This window comes from Spermophilus citellus, assembly GCF_964194105.1.
Source record: "Spermophilus citellus genome assembly, chromosome: 11".
Classification (NCBI taxonomy): domain Eukaryota; kingdom Metazoa; phylum Chordata; class Mammalia; order Rodentia; family Sciuridae; genus Spermophilus; species Spermophilus citellus.
Genome location: NC_138192.1, coordinates 126,054,676 through 126,079,294, shown reverse-complemented (window position 1 = coordinate 126,079,294; position 24,619 = coordinate 126,054,676). Strand labels below are relative to the sequence as shown.

At 40.2% G+C, this 24,619-nt stretch overlaps 1 protein-coding gene across 2 annotated transcripts in view; it reads left to right on the top strand.

Annotated features, from left to right (window-relative positions):
• SPHKAP (SPHK1 interactor, AKAP domain containing) overlaps nt 1–14,819 on the top strand; it is a 167,571-nt gene extending 152,752 nt beyond the window's left edge. Inside the window, exons 8-12 of one of the 2 annotated variants that reach the window (XM_081262218.1) lie at nt 313–498; nt 2,381–2,467; nt 4,569–4,621; nt 4,707–4,891; nt 12,998–14,819. In XM_081262218.1, the coding sequence (XP_081118344.1) occupies nt 313–498; nt 2,381–2,467; nt 4,569–4,621; nt 4,707–4,891; nt 12,998–13,141 (655 nt within the window). In that variant the 3' untranslated portion in view covers nt 13,142–14,819. The remainder of the gene's footprint in view (nt 1–312; nt 499–2,380; nt 2,468–4,568; nt 4,622–4,706; nt 4,892–12,997) is intronic. The other variant, XM_081262219.1, reaches the window with a different exon arrangement.
• The last annotated feature ends 9,800 nt before the right edge of the window (nt 14,820–24,619 follow it).

Below are 24,619 nucleotides of genomic sequence, written 5' to 3'. Positions count from 1 at the left end.
CAGTTTAAATACCTCTGTCCCTCAATAAATCTGATCTGTGCGGGGCAGGGTGATTGAACCTGTTTTTCTAGTGAGCAGAGAGAGTCACCAGAAAGAGATCAACTAAAGAGATAGCAAGGCCAATGGAGAATCCTGAAAAGGCAAAATGGGATCTAGGGCACCAAAGGAAGGAATGGCTAAAGAAAGTCTCCACCTGTGGCCAGTGACATCCTGTTCACAATGTGGAGATCCAGGCTCAACAGTGTCCAGCATGACTCCCTGAAAAGACCTTGCTGTACCTCCCCTCCTGTTAATAATGTCTTCCATCTACAGTGACAGTCTTGAGGCCAGAGATGTACCAGGGGCCAAAGTCTCGGCAGAATCCAGAGCCCCCGATGAGTTCCACAACCCTCCCAGCAGCAGTGAGGAGAGTACAGGTAGCTGGTCCCAGCTGGCCAACGAGGAGGACAACCCAGATGACACAAGTAGCTTCCTGCAGCTCAGTGAGCGATCCATGAGGTACCTGTCTTTCACTTGACTCCCAGGGAAGCTGCTCTCAACACATTGCAGAAATGCATTTTAGGGTTCTCTGCAAAGTGTCCCTAATACAGAAAAGGCAAAAAAGAAAGCCACCATGGGGTCAAGGTTCCTGCCTGTCATGATTTGTGCTGAAAGGCATCTTAATATCCAGTTATGCCTTAAATTACCTCGGCCAAAGTGAAGAGTTGGTTGCCTTCCCTCAAAGCCCAGATAATGCATTCTGTGATAAACAAACTTCTGGGATTTTTTTTTTTGGGGGGGAGTGTTTGTTTGTTTGTTTTGTTTTGTTTTTTAATGGAGGACTTCTATTACACTGGTGTGTTTGAACTTTGTTTCTGGTTCATTTGTATTTCAGATGCAACACAGGCTGGGTTTACATGACAGAAGCTGTGTTGTGTTTCTTGACCTGACTTTCCTCCCCTTGACCTCCCGGGTCCTCTGTATTGCTCCTTCAGAAAAGGCAGAGAGGAGTTTAGGAGAGATAAGATTTGGAAGGATTTGAGACAGTCAGGAGATATGCACTAAAAGCTATTCCTCTGTGAAGTGGAACCTCCAAAAGAATCTCTGTTTCTGTTCCAAGTCTTGTTTGACATTGAACCAACAAACCCACAGATGTTCCAGAGAGGGCAATTGGAAAGTGAGATTCCAAAGCATCTGGATATAAGTAGAGCTCTCTGGAAATTCTATTACTGACAGTTGAGTCTGTTTAGACTTAGGGATATTTCATAGTGTTAAATAATTTGTCTAAAATTTTTTTAAAATGTGGAAAATGCCACAAAATAGAGACAAAAAAAAAAACAGAAAGAACTTGAGACTTTTCACTCGACAGCAGAAGTGTATAGATTATTCACCTCCAGTATAATTTTGAGTCACCAGGTTTTAGTCTGTGAACATATTGAATGTCTCACCTGAAATTTCAGACAAGAATTTAAAATTGAGGGAGTTGGATTGGTGACTCATGGTATTCCTGAAGAAAGCTGAGACAGTCCCATTACAAATGACACACCCTTTCAAAACCTTGCTTAGAAGAGACATCACTGGGCAGTAGAGAAGGTGTGGGGAAACTCGTGAGTTGCTAACAGCAGGCATGTTCCACTTCACAAGGGGAGACAGAGCCTTCAATGTGGCTCCACTCTGCTGTGTCTCAGTGAGCAAGGCTGGCAACTAGACCATGCGTTAATTGTGCAGCCTGTGAAAGTGACACACTATACAATATGTGATCCTCCTCCTTCTCTAGGATGTGTCATCCCTTCTGGAAGACTATAAGATGAAAGAGTGATAAAATCTGACATTACCCAACTTGGTACTTGTAGGAAACTCAAGGCAGGTGCACATCCTATGAAATCCTATGGAACGTCCCTGAGAAAAATCTGTGAATGGCAAAGGGACCACATGTATGAGTCCAGAGGTTTCTATCAAAATCCAAGAAGCAAACAGATAAGCATTCTGGTATCTCTCCCAGACAGTATTTTCAGGAATATCTTCATCCTGCAGACAAACCCAGAAGCAGGAAGTTTTTTTGCTGGTAGATAAAATCTTTCCCTCTAACCATAATGAAGAAAGAAATAGCAATTCTGATTATTACCCACCAGGTAGTATCTTCCAGGTGTACTACAAATTATCATAATAATGATAAAAATAGTTGTTGTTATTATTATTAGCTTGAGTCTGTTAAACAGCTTCTGCCTTGTGTTTTCTCCTAATGTGGTTAGAAACCAGTATCAATGAAGGACTCCCAGACACACTGCAATGTTTTTCCAGGGACCTAGGGAAGGACCTCTTACAACAATGGAGCATCAGTGTCAATAGCATGGTCAGGGGGTGGAGATGGGCATTAATATGTAAACTTTTGCTTTGTCAGCAATGGCAACAGTAGTGCCACTAGCAGTCTTGGCATTATGGAGCTGGACATTTATCAGGAAAGCATACCATCTTCTCCCATGATTAAGTAAGTAGCCACTGAGATGCAGTGATTGTGAGACCACTACTCCAATTCCATCTGGCAATCCATCTCGATCATTCAGGTTGTGCCCAACCACTGATTCCATTGTGTCTGTGCTGCTGTGGTTTCATGTCACTAGAGCAAGGACTCAGGACCTAAAAAAGGCCTTTGCCCTATCACCACTTGCTTTCTTGGATGTCACTATGACTCCTGTGGAATTTTATTTCAGATAAAGTTTACCATTATAATCAGAAGTGTATGTAATTTTACTTACTTGGATATATAGAAGCAAATATTCCCTTTAAATTGTACTATTTACTGTTCTTCACTATAGAATATACTCACTTCAATTGAGTCAAAGTGAATGATTTTTCACTTGTGGACACACCTGAGCTCACTACTAAATGTGTCTAGTGCCAAATGGTTGCCATAATGGAGATGTGTGACTACCACATGGGAACTTCTAAAGAATAAAGGAAAAAAACTTAGATAAATGTAACATGTACTACATAAAAGGAAAGAAGAAAGGCAGGACATCACAAAAATCAAGACTGCTTACAGAATTTGTGATTACTCTGGAAAATTAAAACCAAAATCTTAAAATTAAAACCCAAATTAGAACCAAAATCTTTGTTTAATATTATGGCTTAGCTTATTCTTTGTAGATTTCTGAAATTTTAGAAAAATAAAAAAAGGAGTTGAGGACTAAAGTTGCTCATAACCTATTTCCTCAGTCACTTTCTACATCTAAAGAGCTTTATTTCACCATTTCATCAGAGATTTTCCTCAGCAACTGAAGGTCACAGTGAATCCTATGTGGTTCCATGGGGCCATTATTCAACACATTATTCTTTATTTTTTAAGGAGAAACCCCAAACAAAACAAAACAAAGCTAATTTGGGGTAAATTAATTTTTCTCCTTCAAGAAACATTTGTTTAGGGACTATTTCCATCATTCTCTGTAGTATGAGCCTAGACTCAGGGAATGTCTGTCTTCAGGGAAAGTCAAGACCACAACCTCCATTCACAGCCTCCTGCAGCTCCACGGACATCACTCACATGCAGACCAAGTAAAAAATCTAGACCCTTAGGAAACTGGCATTTCTACAAACAGTTGGGTATGAATGAAAAGAATAGCTACACTCTTCCTCTCAACATCAGTGGAATTTATCATTACAATGGAATTCATCAATATAATCAAGCATATGAGCCAGATCTTAATAGCAACAGAGAACATGAAAGAGTTCTCTATTATCAATAGGTACATTTTTAAGAGCCTAAACCCAACTTTTAGACAGTATAAAAATATAAGACATTCACAGGCTTCCCAAGTTGCATTTATCTGTGGGCCATATGATCACGTTTTGGAAACCCTACTGAGGCTTGCCACTACCCAGAAAGCTCTGTAATAAGTACACACCAGGGGAAGACACCTCCAATATTCAACATCACCATAGCTAATGAAATATCTTCAGTTAGGAGGCCCTTGTTTTAAGATAACTTCCAACCTACTAAATTCCTCCACAATAAAAAAAGAAAAACTTCCATCCAGAGAGATATTTTGCTGTAAAATTTAAGTTCTGCAGTTTATCCATTGTCTTTTGCCTTATTCCAGAATAAAGAATGATATGCAAGTAAAATACTAATTTTCTATATTAAAATGCAAATATATATTCCTAGCATAGTACAGGGGAGAAAGTTGGAAGTTGACAAGTTGGAAACATATGATCCATTGAATGACAAGTAAAATATATGATAAAGATAAGTCCCCAAATCAGAACTCATTACCCAAAATCTCTCCTTAACTGTTCAGCCCTGTGAAGTTTTATAGAAAGGAGGCTGAAGAGAAGGAGGCTGGGGTCTCCCACACCCACTGTCCTAACTAGAGTCATTCAGGTTGAACAGGTGAAGGAGGCTATTTGCTGCAGACAGCCACCCTATGTCATACTACATGGGCTTCTCCCAGCACTAGGTTGCTCTATGAGAACGATAAATCTAGAATGAATGTCAGGAACTTTCAGTTCAGTAAGACCCATCACCTCATCTTCCATTTAGAGTCTGTTCTTCCTAAACATTACCAACCATATTCTATTGTTTTCTCCCAAAGTGAATTAGTAGAAGAAAAGGAGATTCTTAAAGAACAGTCTGAGAGCATAAAGGGTAAGCTCCGTTCCATAAGTTTGACACAGAATTGCCTGCTTCTCCCTTTGGGAAGTGAAGTAAAACCGTGGCCGTGTTCATTCAGAACAGGCACCTGGAATGGCAGTGAGAGCCACCAGTCCCCAGAGGAGCCTGCTGGTGATCAACTTCGACCTGGAGCCAGAGTGTCCTGATGCTGAGCTTAGAGCCACTCTGCAATGGATAGCTGCCTCGGAATTGGGAATTCCCACAATCTACTTTAAGAAATCTCAGGAAGCCCAGATTGAAAAGGTACCATGTTCCATGTTTGGGGAGGGTATCAATAATGCTGTGTGTTTAATCACTCCTTGGAAACTCAGTAAATGCCCATGGAACTATTATGAATTTGAAGTATTTCATCTTGACCTTTCTGGGCCTCAAAATTGTGGCAAGAACTTTGAAACTCTTCACCTATACAGGTACAGTCATGATTGCTGTTCTTTTGACACTCCACTGGTCCCAAATGGTTGGTGGCAATGAGGAAAGTAAATAGAAAAAAATATATTTTCTGTTATTTTTTTAGTGCTACCTTGCTCTGGAGACCAGCCTCTTTGTAACAATCTATTAAATCAAATACAGGAAGAAATGACCCAATATGTAATAAAAGTAAAGTGAGGCTACACTGATATTCAAAACGAGCCGTGATGTGGTGTAAAAGAGGAGACATGTTTTAATTCTCCACTAAGCAATTTCACATTAGGGGAAACTTCTCATTATCATTTTCCATCTTCCAGAAATACAAAGCTGAGGAGCAGATCCTAAGCCAACTTCACAATGAATAGCAACTGTCGCTGTGATTCCATGTCTCCAAAATCTACCATTATCTGTAACAGAATCTCAACCACATGAATCCATTGGCCATGTCTTCAAACTAAAGCTCCCATAATTTAAAAGATATCAGATTGATGGCAACACCATATTAGTTTTCCATTGCTGCTTAACAAATCCCCTAAAATTTACCAGCTGAAACAACGCTCAGCTCTGCAGATCAAAAGTTCAGATGAGTTTGACAGTGATTTTCACTCAGATCTTACAAGGTTGAAATCATAGACAGCCTGGTTGAGCTCTTCTCTGGAAAGTTCCAGGGAAGAATCCATGTCCAGCTCATTTGGGCTGCTGTCTTCATTCAGTTCTTTGCAGTTGTAGGACTGGAACTCCCATTTCTTTGCTGGGTTTTCCCATCAGGCAGGAGCCCCTCTCCACTTCTAGAAGCCACCCAGTTCCTCACTGCATACCCACTCTGTGTTTCCACACTGTCAGTCTGGTGTCTTTTGCCACTAGGCAGAGAAAATTCTCTGCTTTCAAAGGATTAGATTAGGTTTCCCTGATAGTCTCCCTTTCCATCGAGTCAAAATTAACTGGAATCCCTGCAACCATGTAAGGAGGCAGAGTGAGGACTTGCTCTCTCAAGCCATTCATGTCCCCAGGGATTAGGGCAGAAATTGGGGAGCTGTTTTAGGACCCTGCCTGTCACAGCCACCATGTGTCTTTTTCATGTCATATTGTCACAAGAAGCCTCTATGTACCTCAAAATGCATTTCTTAATAGCCATGTGAGAATTGCAGAATACACACACACACACACACACACACACACACACGTACTTGACGAGGTGGGTAATTGGGTATTGAACTCAGGGGCACTCAACCACTGAACCACATGCCCAGCCCTATGTTGTATTTTATTTAGAGACAGGGTCTCTCTGAGTTGCTTAGCCCCTCACTTTTGCTGAGGCTGACTTTGAACTCATGGTCCTAGTGCTTAAGCCTCTCAAGCTGCTGGGATTACAGATGTGCACCACAGAGACCAGCTGCAGCATAGATATCATTGCCCCCTTTTTTACTAATGAGCAAAGCAGGAGTCAGAGAGGCTGGTACGTGAGACATTGGTTTGATAGTAACAGTTGAGCCGAGTCCCCAAGCTCTGCTTTTTCTACAAGACACTTCTCAGCCATTCTTTACTAAAAAGTACTTCCCTCAAGTTAAATGAATTTAAGATTACAATCTGGAATTCATTTATCTATTTATTTTTGTTGCTAGGAATTGAACTAGGGGAACTTTATCACTGAGCTACATCACCAGTCCTTTTTTTTCCTCTTTCTTTCTTTCTTTCTTTTTTTTTTTAGGCAGGGTTTCACTAAATTTCTTAGGGCCTGGCTCAATTGCTGAGGCTGGTCTTGAACTTACAATCCTCCTGTCTCAGCCTTCTGAGTCACTGGGATTACAAGTGTGCACCACCAAGCCGGCTATTCTACATATTTTTAATGTGTAATTTCATTTTAATTTTTAGTACCAAAACCTATCAGCCTAAAATAAAATGTTCTTTACCCTCTTGTCCATTTCCCTGCTAGTTATAATTGGTTTCTTGCCTCTGTTAAACCAGCCAATGGGATTAGCTACTGGAAATATCAAGGAGTTCTAATTACTTTCCCATGCCCTCTCCCACCTCAGCCTCTGCCTCCAACCAGTAGTGCACACCTCTTTGCATGCCTAGGTCTGCCTACCAGTCCAGAATTAAATCTAGGCATCCTCCTACACTCAGCATACTTTCTTTCTGCAGAGTGGTGAGTAGGTCACTGTTTAATAAACTCTTCTTCCATCTTACCACTCAGCCTTCTCAGGGCAAAGGATGGAGTGATAGAGCATAAGTCTATCTTACTCTCCCACACATCATACAACAGGGAGGGCAACTGTGAACAACTTCAGGTTCATAGATATGTTGGTTTCCAACCTTACCTCTAGCTACTCCCCAGATAGAAGCATTTGGGTGGTGTCTTGATGGAACAGATTACTAATGTCTTGATTATGGAAATCATATGAGATTATCTCCATCTGATTTTCTATTCTAAAACAGAATGCCTGTCCTCATTCATAACTAATTTTTTCTGAAAATAAATCTTCCACTAGTGTTATTAAGAAAAACATTAAATGACATTTTACTCATTCAGTTAGCATTAAGTTAAGGAATTTAATTCTAAATAATGTAGTTTTAGGGGATAATTCTTCTAATATTTTTTATCCATCAGTTAAGGCTATCTATATTTAGTGGCTTTACCACAAATGGGAACCACTTTTGGTTGTCTAGGACTTAACTGGTAAATAAATGAAACCCTTAAATAACATTTAGACATATCCTCTTTCATCAAAGGTGATCTTTGAGACCCCATTCTGTTTTGTAACTGGACAAGTGGTTACATAGTTATTGTCAGGAGGGGCATCTAGATTTCATTTTTTTTTTTTTGGATAAACTAAATCAGTTATCATGTTTCTCTTTACAATATTCTCAACTTAGTAACCTGTGCTGAGGAGGAGGATCTCATGAGTGTCTACTAGAGTAGCTCATCTTTCCCATCATTGCTAGTGAACTTGGCCCTGAGCTGGAGGGCGCTTAAAGACAGCTTGGAACTGATTCCAGCTTTAGTTCAAATCCACAGGCAACTTTCAAATATCCTGGGAACCCAGTGTTCTGAAACTCTTCTAGTGACACACAGAAGCTTCATTTTCCAAACTTTTCCTTTCTTTAGTATTTTGTCTCATCATTAAAAGACTATCTGCCCTTGAAAGTCACATTCAGAACATTCATCAGATGTTTATGGAGTATCTTCAGCATGTCAGGCACTCCTCCAAGCTCTAGGAATCCAGGGAACAAAAGAAACAAATTCCCACTCTCTCAAAGTTTACATTCTGGTTCAGGAGGAACCCAAAGTAGGGAGACCACAAATCAAAAGAGGCTCAGATTGTAACCTTGAGATGTGATGGCAGCTCATTCTGAACAAGGAAAATGAGCAGCACATGTTTCAAAGCATACCCATGAGCCAGATGAGTACAAAACAAGATCACATGGGGCATTTATTCAGAGTTCAGATTCCTAGGCTCCTTCTGGTCTCATTCTGATGATCTCTGAAGTCTGAGATCCCCTCCCATAATAGATATCCTGAAGGAATGGCAGAATTCACAGTGGTCTTAAAATATGCTAAATTCCATGGGAAAGACTGCTGAGAATCCCAACACCTGATACCGGAAAATGTTTACAAATTTAATTTATAACATCCTTGACATCGTTTAAATTTAACCCAATTAATTCAAGGCCAAAAAAAAAAAAAAAAACAGAGAGAGAGAGTCATGCACAAATCTGGTTAATAAAAGAAAAAGACAATCCAGTGTTTAATAGTCATGATTTTGGGATCCAAAGGTCTTGGCTTTGCAGATCTGTTTAAGGTCGCTGAGCTTCCATGAGCTGGCGTGGGCTGATGACTGTCCTCACAGCAAATCTGGTGCCTTTTTTACCTTTAAACCTGCATTGAAAATTATTTTCTTTTCTTCGAAGAACAGAAAGGAATGCGCAGAGAAGCAACAGGTACATGCTTACCTTCCAAAGAAAGTGGGGGCCAGAAAAGAAGTGGCCTTGCCTCTTGTTTCTTATTCCACATGAAAAGTGATAGAAAGAGAATGAGAGAAAAATGTTGATGGTATTGATATAGCTTTCCCCAAAATAACTCCAATTAAAATATCAGTTCTAAATAAACATGTCACAATAGAAAGGAAAAATAAGGAAGCATTCGAGGTACTAAGGTTTGTCATTTGTAAACCCAAGAATTGTCGGGGAACAGAATCCATTAGTTAGGATTCACAAATTTAGTGTGGGTTAAAATCACCTGGGAAGGTTTTACAAACCGACTGTTCTGACCAGTTAGTTCAGAAGCTCCTCTTGGACACCCAAGCAAGAGTTTGTGAAGGGATTCCAAGACACAGCCAAGCCAAGAATCATGTCTCTATAGGCCATGAGTTTAGGAGCAATCTAAGCACCAACCAACTCACTTGTGCTTAATGAAATATAATTCTGCCTTGGAGTAAAACATAGCAGCTATTTTCAGAAGTGTAAGCTGAATGTTTCCAAAAAAGCGAACAATCCTGTAACGGCTCCCATTGATCCTACCATATAATTTTATCAGAATACAAAAGTCATCTACTATTTGATGCTTTTCCTTCAAAGGAATCTGCTAATGATAAACTCTCACAGAACATGGATTATTTTAGTTTCCTAAGACAAATGCTCAAGAAATGCCCATTGTGATCTATATTAAAGGAATCTAATTAGTATTGATAGCAGAATGGCAAAAAATAATTTTCTTGTTTTTATTTTTTAATACAGTTAGGGTTAGGGTTAGGGCTACCCAGATCTTTGACATACTAAAGCTGATGAGGAAAGCACAGAGGTGACAGCCTGACAGGCACCATCGAGGCTCTAGGGCCTGCTGCTAAATAAATGTGGGTTTAAAGGCCATAATAATGAAGTGTAAATACCTTCCTCTCGCTTCTTCACAATCTTATTTCATTTTCATATGAACTCTTTAATAAAGAGAGCATGAGACCTTCTTGCTCATCAACTCCACAAATGTTTCAAGGTCTCAATACCCAAGTCATCAGTCTTGGAACATGCTATGTTTGTTTGGTGGGGCCAGATCACTTTTAAAACCTACTCTATTGAAACGTCAACCTATTGAAACTTAGCAAGTGTGACACAGATTCTAGCTCCTGGCCACTCCACAAACTCCTGGCCTAGTGATCTACCTGCTGGGATATTTCTGCCCCTTTGGGTCAGCCATCAGCATCCTGTGGTCATCCTGTGGTCACACAGCAGTGAGATGTTCTCCTTCACAGGGCCCAAAGAGATGGAAAGAAGCTATAGTCTGGCTTCCAGAAAAATCTGAAGCAGCAAGCCTGGAAGGGTCTCGCAAATATTTGCATCTGCCCCTGATCTTTGATTCTTCCTCCACCCCTGGGAAATGAATGTGAGATCAAAGCTGATCAGGTGGTAGCCCAGAAAGTCAAGGTTTACAGAGAGAAGGCAGAAAGGAGCTAAGGCTGGTTTTATATTTCTATGTATTTTGCTTTGAATGCGTCTTTATAAAACTTGCTAAGGAAGAGAATGAACCTTCAAGTAAAGACTTTGGCCAAAGGGCACTGATGAGCTTTCAGAGAAACCATGAGAAAGAAGTCAGTGAGCCATGAGCCTCTCTCAGTGGGTCCCCAGGACCCTGATGTACAGGCCTTCTCCACCAGGAGCACCTACTTCCCAGATTTCTAGCAAGTGCTGGGAAAGGCTGATTCCACATGCAAAGTCCCACCCTGTCCTTCTTTTCCTCCTCTTCAATCAAAGAATGACTTGAAGCTTTTATGCACAGAGATATAAACAGTGGTTCACAAAACTCTTTCTATGTAAACCACTAGTAGCCACCTGGAATGTTCCCCTTCCTAAGGGTATTTGCACGACAAGCAAAGCCTTCACCTAAGGGTTTGAATCTCTTCCTAAAATGTTAGGGATCAGACAAGCAGGAAAATGTCAGGATGGTGAAGGGTTCCAGGCAACTGTGTTCTCTGTAACTCTAACACAGACTGACGGACCTGAATGAGCTGACTATCCGCTGCTGTTGTAGGGAGCAGTAAAAAAAGGGGCTGTGTCTTTCCCCAACTCTAGGGCCTTATTGACCTACTAGGAGGCAGGCCCTACTGACAAGCTTCTATTGAGCTCCATGCCCACTACTATCATCCCCCTCCAGGTTTTCTTCAGACTTTCCCTAGATTCATGACCTCTGAACATTTTCATGGATCACCTTAGTAGGAAATTATTGAGCAAACCCCTCCTCCCATATGCATGCTTATTTTTTTAAATTATATGCATGGCATTCAAATACATTACCTAAAATTAAAGAATGAATACTTGGTAAAAGTTTAGCCTCAGTGATGCTAGATGTCCATCCATATTTCCAGTAGTTTTCTTGAGAACTTTGAATGTACTTGGTTTGCATTTGGTCATCCCTCCCTTCAGCAAATATTCACTGCGCACTCATAGGTGCAGGCACAAGATATGAAAGCTAAGATATTATCCTTCCTGGGAGATTATTATCTATAACATGGTGGCCATCTGTCTCCCATCTGTGTCCCCTTTTACATCATCCTAAAACTCTTTAAAGACAACATTTATATTTCCAGGTATTAAAAGTTAAGTCTTTCATTTTTTTTTCAGCATAGAAAATTGCTTTATTTTGATTATGCAAAATACAAAGGAAGTAAGTACAATAAAGTGCTGATTTTTGTAACTGTGCATATCATTGGGTGCCACCACAGCTGGCAGAAAGAACATAATTTAACAACGGTTCTACATGAGACAACTTCTCAGTAATTAAAATGAATTAACAAATCCAAACTGGAAAGAAACTAACACTCCAGTTTCTTGCTGATCTCTGAAGTCTGAGAAAATGCAAAAAGAAAAAAAAAAAAAAGCAGAGTTTTAAAAAAATGTCCAAAAAAGAAACATTAGAGAAATATAATTGAACCCCAATTTTAATCTCTTTAACAAACAGGGCTTTCTTCCTCAGAATGATACCAGGATTCTCAGCCTATCCTTTCTCTTCATGTGAGTATTAATATACTGTCCTGGTACCAGAGTAGAGAAGGATGCCATCATCCCAAGAGCTCCGGACCACAGTGTTAGAAGCCCAGGACCCTTCTGCCAACTTCTCATTTCTGAAGCCTGAGGTCTTTCATTGTGAATGGCTGTTTCCCAGGCATTCAAAAGGAATGAAGCTAAACATGATTAAGTGCTTCCTGCAGCTTCAAGCTCTTATTGATTGTTACTTTTCTTTGAACGTATCCTTCTAAGGAGTTTCACGCTGGGCTTTATCCTGTAGTTTCATGAAGATAATGACTGACGGTGATTTTCCTGTCTTCCATCCCTTTGGGCCCACAATTTACTTGCAGTTTAGAATTTTGTTTCTAGCCGTGACCAATTGAAGCTCATACAAATGCCCAGGTGACAGATCTAGGGTGTTTCCTGAATCTTTCCTTTCCTGTTACTATTGGAAACTCTCTTGATGCTTGATCTTAGCACGTGAGGAGGAGAGATGCTTCTCAAGGTGGGTGAGGAACCAATACGTGGACTTGCCTGAGAGCTGGCACTGAATATGTTTGGTCTAAATAAGCACATCCAATGATAAATTCTTTGTGACAGTGACAGAAGTGAAGAGAGCCATGTTATAGAGCCTTGTTACAGGGGGTCTGTCTCAGAGAAAAGCAGACTTCAGGAAACACTAAGCATCCAAAAATCTGACACTGAAAAGAAGAATCAACATAAGCCTACTGTCCTGATCCATGCAGGGTAGCAGCTATGTAGAAAATTCCAGTTCAGTTGAAGGGACCCTCCAATAATCTGAAATACCTCAAGGAAATATACTGTCCTAGAGAACAGTCCTCTGAGACTAGAGAGACTCATACACAGACTGGACAGCCACTGGTCTTGAAAGGGTGGTTCAGTAAGATGCCTTTGAGGACGTTGTATTCTGACTCTGTTTTGCTTTAGTTTCTAGATGTCGTGCGGCTGGTCCATCAGAAGTCCTGGAAGGTGGGAGATATTTTTCACGCAGTTGTCCAGTACTGCAAAATGCATGAAGAGCAAAAAGAAGGGACCCCAAGTCTCTTTGACTGGCTCCTGGAACTAGGATAAGGCAGCTTTGCCCTGGAGAATGTCCTTCCTTTTTATCCTGGCGTAGAAACACTCAGAACTTTCTCAAAACATCACATCTCATTAGCAGAACTATAAGGCATGTACGGCTCAAGTCCACTGGACTTGGAATAAATTTGAAGGAAAGCAAAATAAAAGTCTACAAATCAATGCAACCTGTTTGGATTATCAAAAGAGCTTGTGTTGGAAGAGCCAGAAGGGACATTCCAGTGAGGCCCAAGTCAGAAAGCTCATGATCAGGCCCAAGATCTGGCTGGACCCACGTAGGTTTAATAATGTAAAATGAGATGCCATGTCTCCAATTATATGAATCAACTGGAAACAAACTCACTGGTTAAAATAATTTTGTAAACTATGCTATAAAGTTCATTTTACTTTTCAGAACAGACTGAGGGGTTGATAGCCCAGAGAGACACTTAGAATATGCAGGAGAAATGCCCAGACTTTGTATAAATAATTTCCACTTTCAGAACATTATCAGTGGATAATAACAGGAACGAAACAGTGTCCTCCACTGAGGTGATTTCATGTATTCACTGTAATCCACTAATAAACATCCCACTTTTTGCCAACAATCTCTGGGTTCCTAGCTAACCAAAAAAACTGGTGGCATTCAACTAGACAGAGGAAGATTGAATACTGCCTTGGTCCCATCACTGCTTAACTTGGGTAAAAATTATTGTAGAATTCTTCATCTAAAGGAAAGCTTTCTTACTTAAAAGAAAAGGAAATAGTTCTTTGAGATAAAAATCTGCTTATGTTTTGGATTATATGAAATATAAACTTTTGATTTATTTTTTTGTAAATTATGGAGAGATTATTATCTTAAATAATATATTGAGTAGTTAAGAGGTTTGGAAACCATGAAGAAATTGTCTGAAGTCCTATATTGGCATTGAGCTCAGGGTTTGTGTTCTGAATGTGGAGGGACGTGTATGGCTGGCCTGTTCTTCCAAGGACTTTATAGGGTTGGAGTCAGGCTAACAACCTTGTGTTGACCTGACCTTGTAGGTGGGATTTCAGACTTCTGACTCAGTGATAATGGCACTCAGTTTGAGAAAAAAAGGATTTGTCACATTTTAAATATTTTAATAACAGAGATTTACTCTTGTGAAAACTAAAGTTATCTAATATCTCACTACATCTTTTCTCCCAACTAAATAAGCTACGCTTTTGCTTTCTTGATCAAAGAGTTGTTTAATAAGAATCTTCTGAAATACTCTGCTTTTACTGTGTTTTTAGACTGAGAAGTCATTTTGAATCTGAACAAGGCCATATGCCATCATGCTGGCCTTAACATATCTAGCGCTCCCATCTTGAAATGCCAGGAAAGCTTCCTGTAAGCCATACTCCCCACCCCACCACCACCATCGATGCCAAGAGTCTTTCTGAGGGCTCACTGGGCATTTATTACACAAATGGTCCAAATTTAGGTTGTATGTTTAGTTTGATACATTAACCAAATTTTAAAATCCATCCATTATCTCAAACTGAAATGTGCTTCTTTGTGCTACTAAATGGAAACTGATAGATTTATTTTTTAAACAATCCCAGAATATTGTATGTAGATGTTTGTTGTGCTTGAATAAATGTTTATCCTACAAAGCACAAATACTGGATTGTAACTATGTGATGAAGCTATATATGTTGTACTAACGTTGCAAACTAATCAATAAATTTCTGTTGCCAAACTTTCAATCATTTTTTTTTTGTTCTCCCAGAAGTTTAAGCACCTCTTAGAAAACGTCATGATGTGATTAGATAAAATGGGTTGTACCCCTTAGATAAGTTTGGCTATCCTGCTTTCAATTTTTGAATAAGTAAATGTTCTTTGATGAAATATGATAGAATCAGTAAAATTCGTATTAATCTGTTTCTCATCCTTGGTACTATTTACATGTGGAGTCAGATAATTCTCTGTTCCAGGGGTTGTCTTGTTTAGTAGCCTCCCTGATGTCTACTTACTAGATGCCAATAACTGCCTCCCTCCAGGTGCAACAACCAAAAAGTGTGTCTGGACATTACCAAATGTCTCCTAGGGGATAAAGTCAAGACTGGGTGAGGACCACTGGTGTATGAATGCACTGAAGGCATGGGCCCTGAGGCTTCAGGAGGTGTTACAGTGAAGGAGGAGAGCCTGGAGCCCCTAGTCCAGGGAGTCCCAACAGAGGCCTGAAAACCAGATCCCCTACCCAAGGCCCACATGATATAGCCTTTACATTAAGTCTGGAGGACAGGAGAAAGAGACACAAAACCAACAAGGAGTCTACAGGCCTAGGGTTAACCAACCTAAACCCAAGTAAATCAGAGATTAATTCACCAGGAAAAGACTCAGGAAATAAACCAGAATGATTGCAAATGTTTTCAAATAAAGCTTTGGAAATCATAGGCACGAGTGTGCGCCTGTGAAGAAGAATTCTCAGTCGGCCAGAGGTATCTTCAAATAGCAACTCTGGACATTGGCAAGGAGAGACTATTTGAAAGGATTACTACAAGGGGGAGGGAGGGCATTTCAGAGGTGATGGGGATTGTTGATAACACTCCAACATGAGATCAGGAAGGGTCTCAATGACTAGGCTTAAAATGACCAGGTGTGAGGACATGGGATGGATAGGTACAACCAAGCAGGGGGCATCATCAGGGAATATTTTATCCTGAGGTCAGCCAACACTCAGGAGGGGATTTGGGGGGAGGGGCTGTATGCTGTATCAGGTCAGGATGAGTCAAAGTCTAGGGGCCCAAGCTAAAAAAAAAGAAGCTTAGCTTAAACTAACCAACAAATACTCTGTTCCAATAGACCAGTGGATACAGTTTAGCTAACCCAAGGTGGAAATTTAAAGGGTCTGGGCCTAACTTTGTCATCAGTGGGTATGATCTAAGTTATATGGGGAAGAATGACTTCTTGCAATAAGCTGTATTCCAGAATACAAAATTAGGGGAGAATTGTCTGACGATGGCTGTTCAGCAGCATCACAAGGCTCAGGTAAAGTTCATAGTGTATCAAGACTCAAAGAATAGTCCTAATGGAAGCATTATCCCTGACTCTTGCTGGGGCCCACTGGTCTTTCTTCCACAGAACAAGTGCATGTCCTCCCACTTAGCAAACACCCTTTTAGTGACTACAGGGTGTCCACACCATGCTGGACAGTTAGAATGAAGATCCTCAATCTGGCACCACAGCACTCATAGGCTCCAGGGGAAGCAGACACTTCAAAACCTAGTAACACAGCATAATAATTGCCAAGAAGGAACTCTCCTCAGACTGGCAAAGGAGAGAACACTGGGAAGGGAGTATTTATTGCTGCCTGGTGGCATTTGGAGCCACTTTCAAGGGGAAAATATTCAAGTTTAATTTTTTTTTTTATTATGAGAGAATCATTTAAACAAGTGGGGATTAGGGATGCTGAAGGCCTAAAGGAAGGACATTTAGAGCAAAAATAAGGTCATGAGCCATGATCTGAACATGCAACCTGAGATATGGACGGGAGACTGATGCAATTACAACACAGGTGTGAGCTGAAGAAGACGCCAGATTTGAGGCTGGGGATTGAAATCGAAGTCACATTTTAATAATCTTTCTATGTATACCACAGATTCCCAATGTATTTTGAAGCATGTTAATCAAAGGAGATACAAAACCAGATGTACATGTAAAAGAAATAATGTGAATGTATGTGTGACTCACCAAGCGATAGCTTACACCTGGGATGATGCCATGTGAGATTACTTAGTTCCTGGATAAAGGAATTCCCCCCATCTCTATGGCTTGTTTTCCTCACATAATACAGAGCAATGGGGGTTCCCAAGACCAACTTCATTGTCCATGATATACTGGAAGGACTGATGGAACTCAGAAACCAGGTGTTGACTGCTACGATTTATTGCAACAAAGGGGTGGAATCAGATAAGCAAAGAAAAAAGGCACACAGGATAACGTCCAGAAGAAATTAATTCGAGCTTCCAGGTGCTTCCTCCAGTGGAGTTGCACCGGACGCACTTAATTCTCCAGCAAAGATACGTGAGAGCACAAAGTGCCACCAATCAGGACAGCTCCATCAAACTGTGGGGTCCAGGTTTTTTACTGGGTGTCAGTCCCATCGGATGCTGCACCCATGTGACTAATCTCAGCTGCTCGTATTTCAGCATATCCCATGACCAAAACCAGAGGTTTACGATAAATCATATTAGTCATATAAATTATCTGGTCATACTGACATCACATGACCCAAGGCATCAGCCATCCAAAACACTCTCATACTCTCAATCAGGCAGAACATTCCAAAGACTCAGCTCTTAGAGGCCAACCAAGAACCAGTTCTAAAAATAGACTCCAGATTCTACTCTGATACTCTAGGCACACACAACCCAGGCACAAAGATTATTTTATGGCAAATTGTATTGTCCTTGGTATGAACACCTGGCCTAAATCTTTATGCATACACATCTGTCTCTTTTATCACATCATGAAGAGCAGCACACAGCACAGATCGAGTAGGACTATGAGTGATTCTTCTCACAGAGGAAAGCAGGAGGAATGACCATTTGTTGAGATAGAATGAAGGTGGGTGAAACCAGGAAGGGCCTTTAAAATGCTCTGAATTTTGCACTCCCTGGTGTGGCATTTGTGAAACGCTCTTTTATTTTCAGGTAGCAAGACAATTCTTTTCAACCTAGCATATTTTAATAATAAAGGCCGTAGACCACATGTTGACCTTTCATGACAACCATAGAAGTGTTAGAGAAAAGCCTCACTAAATGAAATCAGTTATTTCCTTATTCATTCATTTTATTTTTTTTGGTACCAGGGATTGAATACAGGGGTGCTTAAACACCAAACCACCTCCCCAGCCCTTTTTTATGTTTTTATTAGAGACAGGGTCTCACTGAGTTGCTTAGGGCTTCACCAAATTGCTGAGGGTGGTTTTGAACTCATGATCCTCCTGCCTCAGTTTCCTGAGTCTCTGGAATTACAGGCGTTCACCACCGCACCTGGCTCCTTATTCACTTGAACAGAATCTCATTTTCAAATACAGGTCCAGGGATAAGTAGTAAAACCAGTAACTTATAGTCTCATCTATGTGGACCCTCCAGCATATTACTAAATGTTTCTTAAATTTAGTAATTTTTCTACTATAACCAATAAATTGCCTGGATAAAGTGATATATAAAACCTCTTCTGACTGATCGTTTTAAAAATTGCTGACTGGCAAAGAGGAGAGTAAAGACTAGACCATCATGGGGAGCCCAGAATTGTGCAGGGTCTGGTGTCTCCCGGAGGTAAAGCTCAGACGAGGCTTTCTTTGAAATATGGAGCCACACAGAAAGGTCCAAGTTTGAGCCATTCTGGCCAAAGAAAAATTTGAGAGTGTCTAATGAGACAAAAAAAGAAAAGATGTAACTATAATTCTCAACATTTTTGTGTTAAATCTCTTTTGAACTCATGAGGAAAGCTGCAAATACAGAGTTCGGGGATTTTCTGCACAGTCGTGGGGGTTGATTCAGGCCTTTTCTGTAGCCCAGGTCTAGGTTCTAGATAGTAGAGTCTCTTACCTTCTAGAACCCCCTCCAGTACCTACCTATCTTGGCCCATAGGGGGTCTTCCATGCCTTTGTTCAAGGAAACCAGAACTCAAGTATTTATAAGGAAAATATCTCAAAAAGAGTCAGATTCCAACCAAAAGAAATGTTATTATTTTTCAAGATTTATTTATTTTTTAATAGAAAATGTCAAAGAAGGAAAGACAAACAGGAAGGAAGAAAGGAAGGAAGGAAATAAGGGGAAAGAAAAGGGTAACTCTCCAAGAAATACACTGTGATTTTTTTTTCCATTACTGGGATTGAACCCAGGAATGCTCTGTCATTGAGCTATATACCAACCCCCATCCGCCGCCCATTTTTTTTTTTTTTTTTGGTACCAGGAATTGAACCAGAGTGCTAAACCACTGAGCTGCATCCCCAGCCTATTTATTTATTTATTTATTTTAATTTTGAGACAGGGTCTGGCTAAGTTGCTGAGGCTGGTTTCCAACTTGGGATCCTCCTGCCTCAGCCTCCTGGGTACTGGGATTCCAGACATGTGCAACACTGTGCCATAGCAAGAAACACATTACTTTTAAAGTAAGAAAAATCTACATCCAGAAGTAGAGAATCTAGTTTCTGTGGCATGTCATGGCTAAAACATGACAAGATGAGTTGTCTACATTGCTTAGCTATTTCGTGCATCAGTAAAAGCCCTGGGCCTCACTCATGATTCCTAAAGGCTTTCCATTCAACATCAGCAACTTCAAGTTCTCCTCAGCTGCTGGGGCAGGAGGCGCTGATGTAAGTCCTCCAATCCCACCGTGTGCCTTTGCTCTTCTTTCATCTAGATTTGCTGAAATCAGAGGCAACAGTTCTAACCACTCAAAACAGATGAAATGTATTACTTTAAAAATCACATCAATTAAAACAGAATCTCTTCTGAAGAACTTCTTTCTTCCTAAAGAAATAAGGAGATATAACATATGTCCTAAGCAGCCTGTTAATGTCTAACTAAGCATTTCTTGATATTTCAGCAGGATGCCTGGCACTCCCATAGGCGTTGGTATCTAGCCATTTGCTCCATAAATATTTATCCAACACCAAGCATGCCAAGCACTGTTCCAGACTGCACGAGAAAATCCAGTCCAGTGAGGGATAGAGAGGACGGTCCATAGCCAAAATATAGCACGGAAATAAACAGGTGAGCCTATAGCACTGGCAGAAAATGCTGGGGAAAAAAAAAACATAATGTAAAAGCAGGGTAGAGGCTAAAAAGTAACAGCAAATGTTTACTTCAATCATTCCTAACCTTCTGGTTCCGAATGCATCATTAGATGAATCTCAGAGTTTTTAAACAAGGTAAAAAGGTATCACTAAAAATGGACCCCAACCTGTTATTCCTTAATCTAAATGTGACTTAGGGTAAGGAGGCCGAGGAGCAAGGCAGCTCCTGCCCGCACTACAGCACTGGGAGGCGCCTCAGCGGGCCTGGTGAAAATAGGGCAGGTGGAGAGAGAGAGATCTATATCCATATAAATTCTTTCCAGCCTCCACTAACACTCCAGTCCGTTCCCTGCAGATGTTTTCCAGACTGTTTCTGGCTCTTGCTGCACGGCTTGCTGAGTCCACTTGCCCTGCATGAGTACAGGTAGGTGGCAGGAGCACACTATTGCCGGAGTCATGGAATCTCATCATTCAGAATGTCAAGGGAAAGGCCATCGTCTTTGGAACTCCCCTGACTGATGACCAAGTAACATTTAAACATAGATGAATTTATTCCTGGAAGAAAAGGCAGTTTCCTAGCTCAGCAGGTGGCTCTGGCCAGCCCTTTAGTTGGAAGACAGGGGCATCTGCTAATGAGCATCTGTCAGAAGTCCGAGTACAGTCAGCTTCTAAAGATTCTGGAAATGCAGGGCAGCCTTGGCAAGAAGCTCCCAAGGCTAATTAGCCAGCATGTTATTAGAGATTTCTTCCTTTATTCCCTGTTCAGGTCCATGTATTTCATGTGAGTTTGAGGAAAAGTTATGAACCTAGTTTTGCAGGTAAACAAACAGATTTAGTATAAGGGGAATCCAGTAAGATAGCAAAGAAAAGTAATAGTAAGAAGAACTCACATTTATTTGAGCACATACTCTAAGTGCCAGACATCAGTTTAAGGGTTTTGCACATACTGATTTATTTCATATTCACAATAGCCATCCAAAGTGTTATTATCATTGTCACTTCGTTATGGGAAAACTTGGAGCTCAAAGACAATAAGCTTGTGGTAAAGATTTTTTTTCCAATCTTCCAATCCTCCAATTATTGTTTCTTTGCTGAGCAGAAGCTTTTTGGCTTGAATACACCCCATTGCTTGATTCCTGATTTTACTTCTTGCACTTTAGGAGTCTTTTTAAGGAAGTCATATGCACCTCAGATAGAGGCACTAATCTTCAGGATATATAAAGAACTCAAAAAACCTAACACCAAAAAAACAAATAACCTAATTAATAAATAGGCAAAGGAACTGAACAGAAAAAAAATCTATCAACAAATATGTGAAAAAATGTTCCACATCTCTAACAACTAGAGAAATGCAAATCAAAACTTCTCTAAAATTTCTCTAAAACTTCTCCTCAGTTATCCCACTCCTTGGTTTATACTCAAAGGTCTTAAAATCAGCATATTACAGTGAGGCAACCACATCAATGTTACAGCAGCTCAATTCACAATAGCTAATCTATGGAACCAAACTAGGTGTCTTTCAACAGATGAAAGGATAAAGAAAATGTGGTATATATACACAATGGAATATGAATCCTCCATAAAGAAGAAAGAAATGATGGCATTTGCCAGTAAATGGATGGAGCTGGAGATTATCATGCTAAGCAAAATATGCCAATCCCAAAAAACCCAAGGCCAAATGTTTTCTCTGATATGTGGATGCTAACTCACAATAAGGGGGTGGAACTAGGGAAGAATAGAGGTACTTTGGATTACATACAAGGGAGTGAAGGGGAGAGAAGGGAGGGGGTAGGAAGGATAGTAGAATGAATCAGACATTATTACCTTATGTATATATATGACTGCATGGCAGATATGATTTTTCATGTACAATCAGAAAAATGAGAAATATACTCCATTTGTATGTAGTGTATCAAAGTGCATAAGTACATCCTACCGTCATGTATAAATAGTTACAACAGATTTTAAAAGACAATAAGTAGTTGGTTTATGGTTCTAGAGCCAGGACAGGCAGAGCAGAATGTATTGCAGACAAATGAATTCTGGATCCCATATGCTTAAGTCTTAATGCAGGTTTTAACTCACATAAACTGGAGCCATGAGAAGCAAGGAGGTCAAAGGATGCATAATGAAGGGAAAGAGAAATGTAGGTTAGGCCACCATCATCCTTTATCAGTTTAGTCATGTACTATCTCAACCACCATGTTTCTCCCAAAGTAAGGAGAGAAAATAATGAACAAACCTCTGCTACTTACTCAAGAGCAGTTAAGGCTGGGAAAATGGAGTCTGTGTCTATTTATAAGGTTGGGTGAACTAGTTGAAAGCACCCCAGGGGAAGGAGAGTATACTTCTAGATCATTTGCATAAGCAACCTGCAGAGAAATATTGCATTTAACTGCAACATGCAAAGATGCCCTCAATCTGGGAGGGAAAAAATGGTTATAAAATATTTTACACAACATGCACACAAAAACAAAAAAAAATGTATTTGGCTTGTCTGATAATGTTTTTAGAAATATTTTTAAATATTATATGATATTTAAGCTTTTAAAATGTTATGTTAAACATTCTTGACTGATCATGCTGTGCCATTCATCTATTCAAAAGGAAAAATTAAGCAGCAGCCTCAAGAGCAGCATTGTTGAATGGATCGCAGAGGAAGTATGTACCAGCCAAATTTTCAGCATGTGAAGAAGGAACAAATCATAAACACACTGGGAGATGAATTTTAAATTCTGTTTTTAGATCTCAAGTCCAAGAAGCAGAAAGAAAAGAGGAAAAACTCAGCAGGAGGTTATTTTCAAGGTAACGGATGCCAAGGTTGACTCACCAGGAGGCTGGGGGTGAGAGAAATCTTCCCTTATGGCTGCCAAAAGCAGTGGGGAGGGAGGAGGAAGTGACCACAGCACCGACCTGCTGGTCACCAGGTACATGCTGGAAATGACAACTGCCCCATCCCAAAATGGGCAAGGACAGTAATGGAAGACAAATAGGAAAATATTTGGCACAAATCAGCCCAAAGGAAATTGGTCAACACTGCCCAGGACTACATGGGTCACGGCCAAGACAATAGCAGATGACTGTCACATATGGTGGCCCCCATGCCATGGAGAGTTTGGGTGGCCTAGTCAACAGCATCCCTTCTCCCTCTCTTCCTTACCTAATTTATTTTTATGGAAATCCACTTCATAGAACCCATGTGATTCAAGAGAAACTGACTCCATCCCAGCTCCCAGGTGGATGAAGGCTGGCCTAAGCCCAACAGAGTTCAGTCTTCCTGTATCTGAATACTTCACGCGTCGCTCACCTATGTTGGCCCAATTTGAACGGAATGTGTCTATAGCAGACTCTATTGTGCACACACTCTCTATCTCTCTCTCCTTCTCTCTTTCTCTCTCTCTCTTTCTCTTCCTCTCTCATTATGAGATGGAACAAGGAAGTATTTTGGTAGCCAAACAGGACTACACTTGCTAATGTAAATGGTTTATTAAATAATTCATATTACATGAGACAATCAAAACCATGATGGTTTGTTGTTGTTATTGTTGTTGTTGTTGTTTGTTGAGAGCCACAGACAAGTCAAGATGGCGCCTAGCACTTTGCCAGAAGGAGTGGTTTGAGAAGTAACGCCAGCGAGCCATTAAGATTATGGAGATTCCTTAATGACTGACTGCTGTATCTAATGATGTTAATTAAGTTAATCTGTGTATAATTATTAAGATGATGAGGATTCCTTAATGACTGACTGCTGTAACTGGATAATGCTAAATTGAAACAAGCTGTGTATTCAGTTATGTATATATACCCCTACTGTCCTACAATAAAGTGGCTCCTGCTGTATCAACCTTCACAAGTTGCTTGTCACCCCCTGGTTATTTTGCCCAGCCAGACTGCGGCAGTTGTTTATTCTTCAACTACTGGATCAGCTGTGCTCTGTTAAGTCTCTACCATTCTATTATGAATCTAGAGAAGTTCCTTGAGTTTCTGGCCACTTTCATGACTATCATTTCCAGCCATTCTAATTCAATGTATAGGTTTGACTTTAGCATGCAACAAAAGCCCCTCTCCCATGCCCTTCTAAACACCTCCAGGCCCGGGGAGCTCGAAGTTGGAAGAGGGGCAGTGTCTGCTTTTTCCCTGTCTCCTGCCTTTTTTGGTCCTGTCTCCATCAATGTTGGGCACCGAAGGGATGGATGGGAAACAGGGCAAATGTTTCCTTCTTTATCTGGAAGTGAAATTATGATTCTCTAATAGACACTCAATTGTTTCTATAGTTAATATAACCCTGTGAATTTCCCCACAGAAATAGGAAAAACAATCCTAAAGTTCATAAGGAATCACAAAAGACCCAGAATAACCAAAATTAAAAAAAAAAAAAACAATAAAAGCTGAGGATAACAATGCCTAGTTTAAAATATACTACAAAGTACAGAGCCAGAGTTATTAAAATAACATGGTACTGGTATAAAAATAGACACATAAACTGATGGAATAGAATAGAGAACCCAGAAATCAATCCATCAATCTGTGCTCTTAGAGTCAACTCATTTTTTTAATGTGTTTGAATTAGTTATACATGACCGTAGAATGCATTTTGACACATCATACATAAATGGAGTATAACATCTCATTCCTCTGGTTGTACATGGTATAGAATCACACCAGTCATGTAATCATATATGTATATAGGGTAATAAGCATCTCATTCATTCTAGTA